This window comes from Puma concolor, chromosome B3 (genome assembly GCF_028749965.1).
Source record: "Puma concolor isolate L17-30 chromosome B3, mPumCon1.1.hap2, whole genome shotgun sequence".
NCBI lineage: Eukaryota > Metazoa > Chordata > Mammalia > Carnivora > Felidae > Puma > Puma concolor.
Genome location: NC_141672.1, coordinates 105,552,834 through 105,565,426, shown reverse-complemented (window position 1 = coordinate 105,565,426; position 12,593 = coordinate 105,552,834). Strand labels below are relative to the sequence as shown.

The 12,593-nt window shown below is 47.3% G+C and overlaps 1 protein-coding gene across 1 annotated transcript in view; it reads left to right on the top strand.

Moving 5' to 3' along the window:
* The first annotated feature begins 462 nt into the window (after positions 1-462).
* RORA (RAR related orphan receptor A) overlaps positions 463-12,593 on the top strand; it is a 722,772-nt gene continuing 710,641 nt past the window's right edge. Inside the window, exon 1 of the mRNA XM_086710838.1 lies at positions 463-704. Within this exon, the coding sequence (XP_086566964.1) occupies positions 539-704 (166 nt within the window). The 5' untranslated portion in view covers positions 463-538. The remainder of the gene's footprint in view (positions 705-12,593) is intronic.

Sequence of the window (12,593 nt, the reverse complement as noted above, 5' to 3'; positions counted from 1 at the left end):
GTCTCTTCTCAGGCTGGCTGCAGATGGGGACGAGTTGTGTTCCCGAGAGAGTCTCAGAAGTAGGCACGGAATCATCTCGCCGATCTTAATTTCTGTCCCTGGGCTGGGGAAAGGGGAGGATCGGGGCAAGGGAGCCTTTCCCCTCCTGGCCCCCTCTACCCCCCCCCCCCCCCCCCCCCCCCCCCCCCGCCTCCCAAAATTGGCAGCCAGTCGGTGGCTCTCCGTCTGGGGTCTGGAGGGTGGGGAATGTGGGTGTGGGGGCCGGCTGGAGAAGCTCTCGCTAGCGCTGCCTGTGGCCAGACCCGCCTCCCAACCCCTCTCGGGCGCACACTTACGTCCACCCAGACACACTCCGCGCGCTCCCTCGCGCTCTCGCTCGCCCGCCGCCGCCGCCTGCTCTCTCTCTCCTGCTCTCCCTGGTCTCTTTCTCCCCCCCCCCCTTTTTTTTTTTTTGGTACCATAGAGTTGCTCTGAAAACAGAAGATAGAGGGAGTCTCGGAGCTCGCCATCTCCAGCGATCTCTACATTGGGAAAAAACATGGAGTCAGCTCCGGCAGCCCCCGACCCCGCCGCCAGCGAGCCGGGCAGCAGCGGCGCGGACGCGGCCGCCGGCGCCAGGGAGACCCCGCTGAACCAGGAATCCGCCCGCAAGAGCGAGCCGCCCGCCCCGGTGCGCAGACAGAGCTATTCCAGCACCAGCAGAGGTAGGAGGCTGCGAGAGGGGCTGAGGAGGGGGCGGCGGGAGCCCGGGAGCGGAGCGGGGGCCGGCCGGGAGCGGGCGCCCGGAGCGCGGGGTCCGGGGCCGCGCGCGAGCCTGCAGCGGCGCCCCGAGCCCGGAGAGCCCCCCTCCCCTCCCCCCTCCGCCCCCCAGAAATGTTGCAAACTTTTGCAGCCCGTTCTCGGGTTGCAGGAGGAGAGGGGGGCGGGGGAGGCGGCAGGAGGGTTGACAGCCGGCGGGCTCACCCCCAGGCTTGATTTTTCTGCAAAGAGGAGGAAAGATGCGTAGCCCAAATTAAATACGCTCCCCCAAAATACGGAGAACCGGAGAGTGGGGGCCCGGGAAAGAAACTTTTAAAGCGGCAGTGTCCTTTTAAGAAGGAAAAAAAATCCGTTTATGGCCACCCTCCTCCGGCGTTACCTTTTCTCCTCTTGACAGTTTTGGCCCCGGCTGCCCCAGACGGGGTGTGTTTTCAGCCCCCCGCAGAGCTGAGGGGGTGCGGGAGGAGTGAGCGACCTGGGAAGCCCCGAGGGTGGAGAGGGGGCGCTTCTGGATCTGGGGGCGACGTGGGCACCTTCTCTGGACCACGGCGGTGGGTTTGGGATTTGGAGGAAGGGCTGGAGGAAGGGGGGTGCGGGCGCGCGAGGTGTTCGCCAAGTTGTTTGGCGGGCGCGGCTAGGGGAGATACGCAAGTTTGCAGACCCCGGGTTCGCAACCCAGCGCCCAGGCTGGCGGGGGGCGTGTGCACGCCAGCGCGCGGAGGGCGGTGGTGGTGTGGGACGCTCCACGCGCATTCGGAGTGAGCGTCTGCAAAAGCAAACAAGCAGAAACAGAAAGATCGAAATGCACCCAAACTTATTTCTGCCCTGGGAATCCTTCCCTCTCCGAGGTTCAAGCGTTTTTGTAAGAACCTGGGAATGGTCAGCGAGAGTTGAATGCTGGTTGGATAGTGCGAGAGATGTCCCCCCCCCCACACCTACCCTGAGCGATTTTTACACTTCATTTTGGAGAGTATGTGCGGTGGGGGGGGGGGGTGGACTCCATTGCCCCCTCTTTGCTTTTTTCTAGTTAAAAGTCGAGTGTTCGGGAAAGCTAACTCTCTTTCTTAAAGGTGTGGGAACCTGATGTGTGTGTGGGGCGGGGGGGTCTTGGGGGTGGGGGATTATTTATTTGATTGCGCCTGGAGTTTGCAAAGAACCGGAGGAAGCTACGGCTTTAATTACTGTTGTAAATAATGTATAAATCACGCCTGTCACTCCGGAGGAAGCGGGCTCGCTCGAGCAGCCCGGGGCTGGGGATCGGGAGGATCATCCAGCCCAGGCTTGGGCACTGGCCCAGCGCGCCCCCTCCTCTTGCCATTCGGCTTCTGGCGGCGACTGGGGAGGGCTGGGGAGAGGCGAGTGGGGGCCCGGGAGCCGCTCCCTTCCTCTCGATGTTATAGTTGGAGGTAGGAATATGGCTGATCATGTGCTGGCTGTTTTACAGTATTCACCCCCCCCCCCCCACCTTAGCCACACCCCCTGTCCAGGCGCTTTCCCATTCACGGAATTCGAGTACAGTAAAAGCCATCAGGATGACACACACGAAAAACATTTAATTAAAGGCGATTTCCGAGGAGTGAACACGCTGAACCGCGGTTTGAGCGGAGGGGGGGGGGGTGGATCGAGGGCCGGGGGATCAGGGAGGGGGATCAGGGCTGGGGGCCGGGTCCTGCCGCCAGCTTGGTGAGTTTGTGTGTGGAAAGCTTTTGGCTGCAAAGAGTATATTTAGACCCTGAGACGGTGGATTTGGAATGCGAGCGGGTTATGTAACAGGGTTAATCAGAAACACTGGAGAAAATCCCCTTCATGTGTTTCTGAGTTTTTTTTTTTTTTTTAAAGCGGGGGGGGGGGGGGTGGGGCGGAACATAGTATATACGAAGCCACACTAATTTCTGGTTTGTGCTGCCACCCCCTTCTGTGTTAACCTCCCCCCTTCCGTGTGTTATTAGCATCTTCAGGTGTCATTCTTGCCAGAAGGTGTTCTTGCAAGAGACCAGGGTGACAGGCTGCAGAACTGACTAACAAATCTGTAACTTGCTGTTCTTGCAAATTATATAACGCTGGGCATTCAGTACCACCAGACCCCAGGCATAGCAAAAAGGGGAGAGGGAAAAAGTAGGGGTGGGATGCATCTTGCACAGCTGACCTGTTGACCTTTATCCCCTTGCCCCCTAGAGGATCACCCCTTCCCCTCACTCTTCTTTGAACCATCCCCTAGTCCATCCCTCCCAGGATTTACTAGGGGGAGGGAGAAGAGGTAAGGCCCAAACACTCAACTCACATCCTGCACGCAGGCACTAGGTTATATAACAGTCTGAATGGAAAAAGGAAGGTCAGAGATGGAGGCATCCTTTAGCTAACACAGCAGTGGTAATAGCTTCCAGAAATTATATGCATTTGCAGACTTTAACCTCAGATGTAGTGTCTGCTCCTCAGGGATACCAGTCTTTGTGTGTGTGACCTAGGGAGAAAAAGAGAGAATGTGTAAGTATGCCTGGTAGAGGAGAGTGATTTGAAAATGGGAAATGTTTGGGTTTTCAGATGATGTAATGGAGTTGGCAGAATATGCAAGCCGGCTCCCAGAGTGTAAGCAGCAAGAAAATTGGAGCTGGCATCCAGTATTAATGTTGCATAAATTACAATATCGGAGAGAAATTAACCTATACACTAGGTGATTACGCCTTTTTAATACTTAAAACATAAAGGCACACAACTCAAAAGGAAAAGCAAACATCATCACCTTATAATTAGCATTTTCAACCTCAGGGAGGATTGAATGGAGTTCTTGGCATTGGGTGAAGTGGGAAGCTTTTGGATTTGGGAGATGCTTTCCAGAGAGGTAGCAGGGTTAGCTTCCAGCCAGTCGATGTTGTGCAGTCCACAGAAACTGTGGTCTGGATTCGCACGACATTGAGGTGACCTCATGAGACATGACTTAGGTGCACTTGAAGCTGTTGCTGAATGCCACGCTCCTGGGAATCCCCGTGTGAATGGACTGCGTATCCTTAAGCGCCTGAGCTGCCCAAATCGGATGCGTGACTTTGTAATCTGAAATTCGGACCTCCCCCAGTCCTTAAAACTAGCAGAGATCCTTAGCACTTGTACTGAAACTGTCCTGTTTTCTAGGTGGTATTAATGATGGCTGGTGTCATTCAGTACCATCTTCACAGCACAATGAAAGGGAAAAAAGAAAGGCAAGAGACAACAGGGGAAGTAAGAATGAGGCGGAAAAAAACACAGCGAATCTTTAATTTAACAAGGCTTTCAGAGACTTCAGGGAGCCATAAGCATTGTGACATAACTGTTGTTAAAAACCCTTTTCCAGAATCTCATTATTATATGCATGCCAGAAGCTTACATATTGTACTTCCCTAAAGTTATCCTCACAGGGCTGTGTGGCACGCGGTTGGTTTGGAACACTCGTGCAGTAGGTTGAAGGCTTTTAGGGCAGGCCAACCTGAGGGAAAAATCGAAACCAGAAGATGGGATTAACACTGAAAAGCTCAGTTGGGTTGAGATTGAACCCCCTGGAAACTCAGTTTAGATTGACGTAAAATCCGTTAACAAGGCCTGTAGTTTATTTGTAGCCCTGAGGACTTCTAGAACCACGTAACCCAAGTGCTTCACCTCCACACCCCGCTTTCAGTCTTGGCTGATTCACTTTCTGGGAGGTGTCCTTCTTGCCTGGCAATTTAGAGCCCTATCTGGAGATTGATTCGCAGATCAGCTTTTCTAACATGGTCCTGGCTCTCCACCGTGAGCAAATAAATGATGCCCCATAGTTTGAAAGAGCTACTGGCTGGGATAAAATCCTTTGCTGGAGGGATGGGATAATTATTTTTTTAAACTAAGGGACTTTAATTTTCCGGTAAATTGCTCATAAAAAACATTTATAATTAGAGCCTTAAAAAATGCAATGGAATAATTTTAGAAAATGCATTTGGTGATAGTTGTGATAACCTTTTTTGTTGCTCCCCCCTTATTTCTTAAAAAGAATTGTATTATTAATCCAAAAGTCAAATCCTGAATGGCTAAAAACTTTTGTAGCAGACTCATTTTATGTTAGTCACCTTTTGGAATTTTCCAGAACCTACCGGCATGATGAGAAGCCTTGGCTGTAGAACATGTCTCCCGTTCCAAAGCTGAAATATGGAGCCTGCATGGAAGCTCCCTAACTATGGGACCCTTCAGCTGGTGTTTTCAAGGCAGCAGAGGTGACAGGCGGTACACGCCTAGTTCCACACCAGGTTCCTAAGTGGGATGTAGGGAGGTGTGAGAATATTCATTGTTGTAGTTGTACCTCCAGATGAAATGTTCTGAGGATTTTTGGTGACGGCTGAATTTCTTTTGGAAGTGAACTGACCCCTATCCAGAGCTAACTTTTGGAATGCGAGTGAGACAAACCCATGGGTTCTGATCCTGGGCCACACTTTTGTCACGTCTGACTTAAGATGCGCGTTATTTCTCTACATTCTCCCATTTTTGCCTCCAGGATGTTGTGGTGTGATGTTTGAAGTGCAGACTGGGTTGGATGTCTCTGAAAATTCTTAAGAGTGTGCTCTTCTCTGTGCCCTCATCTTCTTAGTCTACTTGATGGATTGTGCTTCTTAGGTTATATTTGTACTTACGTGTCTAGAGAAGCGAAATACATAACTACATTTCACGTGTCTGGGAAGAAATAATGATGTGACTGCCCTGTGTGCAAAAGACTACGTTTTCTAGAAAATCCAGCTCTCTCCATGTGACATAACATTCTGCTCACCCGCTTTGTCTTCCGTGAGCCATTGTTCAGGAACTCTGAGGTAGACATCGTCTGCTCCCTCAAAGAGATTCCTGACCAGTCATCCCAGATTAGTGATAGATTCTTCTAGAGCGACAAGAGTCTGCTTTGAAAGGCCTTCCGGTTCCAGAGTGAACATTAACTTAGAACGTGGAATACCATAGTTTGAATATGAAGACTATCTGAATATGAAGACTGTCATCCTTGTTGAGAACTTCTACGAACGGTCTCTCTGTCCCTCCCTCCCTCCCCGCTCTGTTCTCCCTTCTGTCATTTTTAAAGTAGTGTTCTGGCTTTTTGGGGTGTGGGGGGATTGTGTGTGTGTGTGTGTGTGTGTGTGTGTGTGTGAGAGAGATTCATAATGGGAAGTGTTGGTTTGGAAATGAGCTGTTCAGTTTTTCATTCATCTTACTAAACTGTATGTTAAGAGAAATAAAAGTGAATCATTTTGAATTAGTGCTTTAAAAAAAATTCTCCAGATAATCAGTGTTCAAGTGTTGATTAATATACAGTAAATCATGATATTTCTATTTTTCTATAAGGGTACCAAGGCATTACTAATGAATTCGTTTTTCTGGCTAACGGTAGATTAACCAGAAATCTTTTCTGTCTTTTTCTTGTTGAATATGCTTTTTAAATGTGCTGGCCCCCTTTCCTACCCCGGAAAGAACATTGGGAATGTAATTGAATCTTTCTTTGAGGTTTGAGGATCTTACAGTGCCACAGGGTCACTGTTCTGAGGATGAATTCTGATTGTACATTATAGAACTGTGAATGGAGACAGTGCCAGAGATTGGACTAAATCTGCCATGATCCCGGTGTGAAAATTGTTTTCTTTTTCCATTAAGTCCTCGATATCAGTATGTTTTGTTATTTGCCGTTTTTGTTCTCTAACTTGCAAAGACCAAAACGAAAATTCCCTTTAATTAGTTAATTCTGGTTAATTGAGGTTTTTACTTTCTAGGAAAATTGCACCCTGAATCTAGAGCCCTAATTCTTTCCCTACAGTTATAGAGGATGTAAAGTCATTCTCAGATATTTAAGAAGACTGTTGTATTTACAAATAAGTTATGTGATATATTACCGTAGCATTATATAACTTCTCCCCCGTGTAATAATGGTGGATAGAAATATCAGCTAATTTTGCCTCTTCCTTAGATATACTGAGGGGTATCTAATAAATCTTAAAAGCTAGGAAATTCTGGGTTGGAGAGAAGACTTTCAAGAATATCAATAAAGAACATTTAAATTCCCCTAAAGGAGATTCTCCTTTAAAGTTTGGGCCTTTGTTCACCGGGCCAGTATGGAAAGCCTCCCCAGGACCGTGCCATCAGAGGCGGACTTTCTCAGGGCCGCCCCACCTGACTTAATGATAGTCTGCGGTTATCTTCTGGTATCTTTGATGTCTCAACATTGCAGATTCTTTTTAGGAGTCATGGTGCTCTTCTGTGACAGCCCAATTATTATTATTTTGTTTTTGGAGTAAGGACATCAAGGAGATTGTCTAGAGAAGGCCTCGGAAGAGGGGGAGGGGGCACGATGAGGAATACGTGTGCCACAGCTCGTGGCTTGGCTTTTTGCTCCCACTTCTACATGCTGAGGTTAAAAAGAATTACAGGTAACAATTCCCTTGTGTTGGTGGAAGAACTGTTTTGTTTTGTTTGCTTTCCTGACAGATGTTTATGGCCTCTGTTGACATGTCACCATTACAGACTGTCTTATCACATTATGTGCCGTGGCACATTGACAGTGGCTTGGGCCTGTGGCCTCCTGGTGATTGTCTTGTGCGCAGAACCGAAGCGCTTGTGGCCAGCTGCAGAGCCCTCCGTGGTGGCCACCGCCAGTTGAGAGTGCAGGTTTCCCACTCCCTTGAAGGTGCTGGAGGTGCTGTTTTTCCTGAAGCTCAGTCAGAGGCTGGAACTGAGTAGGAATGCTTGTGGGGTTTAGAAGCCTCATGATCTCCCAGCCTCGCATCCTCTCTAGCAGTGTTATTTGGGCATTTGAGTTTTGATTGTGAACTATCTTAAAGTTTTTTTTTTTTTTTTTTTTCCTGAAATAATCAGGAAGTCCCTCCGTCCGTGAACAGACAGCGATAGATGAAACTCTTCTGGGGCACAAGGAAGGGTGCCACTTAGTACAGGATCCTCAAGCCTGTGAAAGAGGCAGCGCCTTGTTAAAAATACCTAGCTTACTTCGGGGGAGGATTTGGCTGAATACTGATGAAGTTTATGAAATATGAATGTAGTGAAGTTGCTGTACGTAAGTGGTAGGCGTGTGTGAAAGAAGTAAGAAGAAATAAAATTGTGTATAAATGACACTCTGAAACTTGATGGAATTGTATACGTGACAGGAATGGTGACGTTTGGGTCTGTGCTTAATGGGGGAAAGTAAACTGGCTTAAAATCTATATGTCAAACTAGATGCGGGACTAACAATTAGAGAATATAAGATTTTTGAACATACTTTGTGAGCAAAGAATGCTCCTGAGGATAAACGGGGGGAAAAACTGAGGGACCAACACTTGAATTTATGAGGAGGTATGGTAATCACTGTTTTAAGTAATCCAGACTATTAACTGCCATGCTGCTAGGTAGAGAATTCGTTAGCCCAACAAAAGGCATAAATCGGAATTTGAGGTTGTGTGGGAGAAATCCTCTTGATCCCCAAAGCATAAATGCATGCACTGAGAAGAAAGCTGCACACGATGTAATTTTTTCTGTCTTATCCTGATTAATTGACAGCCAACTGTATGCCTCTTTCCTGAAGGTGACTTTACAATCTCCAGACACAGACATTTCTCTCCGAAGTGGAGTGAAGGAAGGAGAACCCACAAGCTAAAGTGTGTTTCACTGGGTGAAGTATTTTGGGGGGAGAGATAAGGAGGGTGCAGCAGGGGAACGGAGCACTGTGTACAGGGATGAAGAGTGTCTGTTTGGGGCTGGGGAGTGGGGGCAGTGAATGAAGAAAGGAATCTCTGGAGGGAAAGGAGACTTCTGTGCAAAAGAAAATGAAATTAGCATTGACTCTGAAATGGCTGGGAATGTGACTTTCTAATTTTAAATTATCTTTAACAAGGGCAATGAAAAGAGGAAAAGTTGACACTTTGAGAAGTTATGACGAACTTGTCGAGAATGCCAATTGACAAAGGCAGGTAAGGGAATACTTGGAAAAACAGAACAAGAACAGGTCTGAAGGGCATGATGATCTTCTTCCTAGTGTGTTAAGGGAATTGGCGGGCATGTTTATTGACTCTTCCAATTAGTTTTAAAGAAACCTGAAGAAATGGACAATGACGGAGAAAAGCCAACCAGATGTGATTCTCCCCTTCCAGAAGCAGAGAGCTTATCTCATCCCATGTGATCGATGCCGGTCCTGGGGAAGACTGACTGTGTAGAAGTGAATGGATTTCCAACATACCAATCACAGAAGAAACAAGGGTATATTTAGCAAGTCTAAAACCTCTTCGATAAACTGCATTGCTTTTCATTTGCACCGTAAGGTCATAAAGCCAGTGGATGGTAAGAAGGCCGTGGTAATGACACGGCATGTACTCCCAGGAAGTGTGTGGGATGGGGATGTTATATCTGAAAGGACAGGGCATCTGGGAGGATGAACTGCCCATAACTCTCAATTGTCCAGGTAATGAAGCATTGGAAAGCAAAGGCAAATGAAATACTTTGATAATCAAAAATGATGCTTCTTGTAGTGATCCTATTAGTTGACTGATGATGACAAGTGTGAAATTGTGAGCTGTATTTTTACCATTTCTGGCACTCATGGCCCATTTCTGTTGAGTGCATTTATGCAGAAAGTGGGAACCCGGACAATTTCCATAGACCAGGCTGTTAACCCAGAAGATGTAAAATTTCACAGCGTGAAGGATGAGGGTTGAAGATTAGTGAGGGACTAAAATTTCTTGAGGCCCTACAAAGAATCCGTAGAAGAACTGGTAACTACACTGATTGGCTCTGGGAAGTCCTAAAGCTCGTGTTCTAACCTTGAGCTGTGAGGGTGTGTGCTGGGTACGCGGTGCTCACTCATGGCGTTGTCGCTGGTCATGTTCTGTTAGCCCAAAGCCTGTTGGAGACAGAAGGGACCTTATGAATCATGTACCCTGGCCCTCCTGCTTTAAACTGACGCTCACAGAGGTGTAATAATGTGCCCGAAGTTCCGTTCCTAGTAAATAGCAAGGCTGTGAGAAGAGTACAGGTCTTCTGCTTCCACACCCAGTGTTCCTTCCACGTGGATGCTGTGCCAGGATGCTCAGAAATTCCAGGAATGTGCAAAACCAAGCTCCTGCCCTCCTAGGAAAGCCCCCTGAGGATATTACAGTGTGTACACAAGTTAACCCAGCACGAGATAGTTGACACGTATGAAAGTCAGTGCGCGCCATGTGGGTTCTACAGCAATAATAGAACATTATCAGTAATTGTTATTTTTTTTTTAAATCCCACTAGGCATTTTTATTATATACAAATGAGCTTGTGAACTTGTGGCTGTGTCCAATAAGACCATTCTAAAGCACAGTGACCTTGCTGCCTGTGGCTCCGTGCTCTGATTCAGTACGAAGTAAAATAGAGGCTATGGAGGGGAATATCTTGTCGTTAGCGCCTGCGCGGGCGGTTACGCTAGCTGGAGCTGGCCACAGGGGAGGCGTCTCTCAGCCGCTGCCCTCTTTCCTTGAGGCAGAGGATTTATACAGATGCTCAGAATTAAGTCTGTCAATGGAATGCTATATAGCCAGGAAAAATCATGTTGTAGTAGAAAAATAGCTTTTGACGGGAAAATGTCAGTCACTTATTAGTGAAGAGTAGTAACTTTCATAGTAGTATACACAGAATGTCATCATTTTTGTAAGGAATTACCGTGTGTGTGTGTGTGTGTGTGTGTGTGTGTGTGTGTGTATTAATATGGACCCATCTACACCTTGATAATGAAATGATAAGATGGTTATTTCTGGATTGATTACCTCTGGTGTTAGTTTTTTTTTTTTTTTTCTCTGTGCTCTTCTGTATTTCTGACTTTCCTGTGTGACACATGTATTACTTTTGTAACTAGAAAAAAATAAATCTTAATTTTTTTTTCTCAAAAATTGTGTGTTGTGAAACTGGGGGTACTTTGAAGGAACTAATTCTGAGCTTAGTATGTTATACAGAATTTCTGGGTGTTTCAGGATAGGCCAAGTTTACTGGCCCAAAGAGTAGTACCTTTGATGGTCACATTCAGCCAGGAATGTCAGGAAGACAAGGGTCGTTCAGCTTGAATGTGAAAAAAAGTGTCAGATAGTGGAATTTCTTGCCCTTCTAGGACACTGTCTTTTAAGTATTTATACCATGACCTCCAAGCCGAGAAACATACTACATTGTGAGCCAGTACAGACAACACACACACACACACACACACACACACACACACACACACGGCACATGGGTGCAGTAAACTTTTCACATAAAATATTTATCCTTTACCTACGATGTGCTGTTATTTTTGCTCTATTATTTACAGGCAAGATACAAATCTCAAGCCACCAAATTGGTTTCGTGATCTGTTTATGGGCTGCCTCTTAACAGTTTTAAAAACCCTGTCCTGGGTATGAACGGGTGGCCTGGCAGTAGGAGGGAGGGTGTGAGGGATGGACTGTTTCCACAGTAACTGATGTTGGACTCCAGGTGTTACTCATGATTTCAGGGAGGAGGTGGGGGAGGGAAAATAATGTAAATACTTTTTATTTGTAATCATATGGTATCTTTATGCCACTTTTAGCACATGTTCATTAATACCCTGTTACATTTAAAATTTTTAAAAAAATTTTTTAGATTTATTTATTTTTGAGAAAGAGTGGGACAAAGCGTGAGCGGGGGAGGGGCAGAGAGAGAAGGAGACACAGAATCGGAAGCAGGCTCCAGGCTCTGAGCAAGCGGTCAGAACAGAGCCTGACATGGGGCTCGAACCCATGAGCTGTGAGTTCATGACCTGAGCTGAAGCCAGACACTCAACTGACTGAGCCACCCAGGTGCCCCAATACCCTGTTGCATTTAGACATGCATCTGTCTAGACTGGCTTAGAATGTAAATTCTGGGATCCCCTTTGCTGGGGTTTGTTGTCACTGTGTCAAGGCACGAGGGTGGCATTCTTTGATTCAGCAACTGTTTTCTGAGCCCCTTGCTTGTGCCAGGCACTGTGCTAGGCTCAGGAAGAAAGCAGCAAACCCGAGAGGTCAGATCCCTGCCTTCTGGGATTTTATGTTCTAGTGGTGGCATCTCTCAGTGAAGCCCATGGTTCGGGTCACTTCTGATGATTCTCTGCTATGAGTGTCTTAGACTTTGCCTTTTTCAGCCAGTTCCTCATACGTGCTTTGACCCTTCCCCTCTTCTTCCCAGCCCAGTCTCCCATCTCACGTCCCAATCTCTCTTGGCTTCTTGAAAGTCTGCAGTCATTTTCAGATAAGGCTGTGAGGTAAGACTCACCCTCTCCCTCCTGCAGTTCTCGTGACCCCTGCCTTCTACAGTAGTCAGTCATGTGGGCCTTGCTCACGCAGTAAGCACTCAACCTCTTCCTTTGCCAGGTTCCTTTATACTGTCTTACGGTGTGAATTTCCTGGGTAGGTGTCTAGTCTGTCCAAGAAGACCAGCACCATGGTTTATTATTTTACCCCTGCACAACGCTTTGCAACAGAGGAAGTGCTCATTAACTGTGCAGCGAATCCCTTTGACATTGCCCTGCCAAACTGGTCACTTTTTCAGTAGATTCACCTCTACATTTCCCAACTCTGCCAGCGTAGCTTCTATTTGCTTATATTTCCAGCTGGGCCTTGGGTTTGGACCCAGCTGCCCTTGTTTGTCCCATTTCTTTCTCTCTTGGATCCGCCAGTCCTCCCCTCAGTAGCAGGTTCAGGCCTGCTCCAGTCTTGAGCAACGCAGATGAAGGAAGGTTGGACGTGTCGGGAAACAAGCGTGCATGGTTGTTACATGCTCCTTGCTGGGAGTGAGACAGACCTGGGCCAGAGGCCCGGGTGTGCTGGGTGCTGGCTGTGTGACTTTAGGTAAGTGAATTC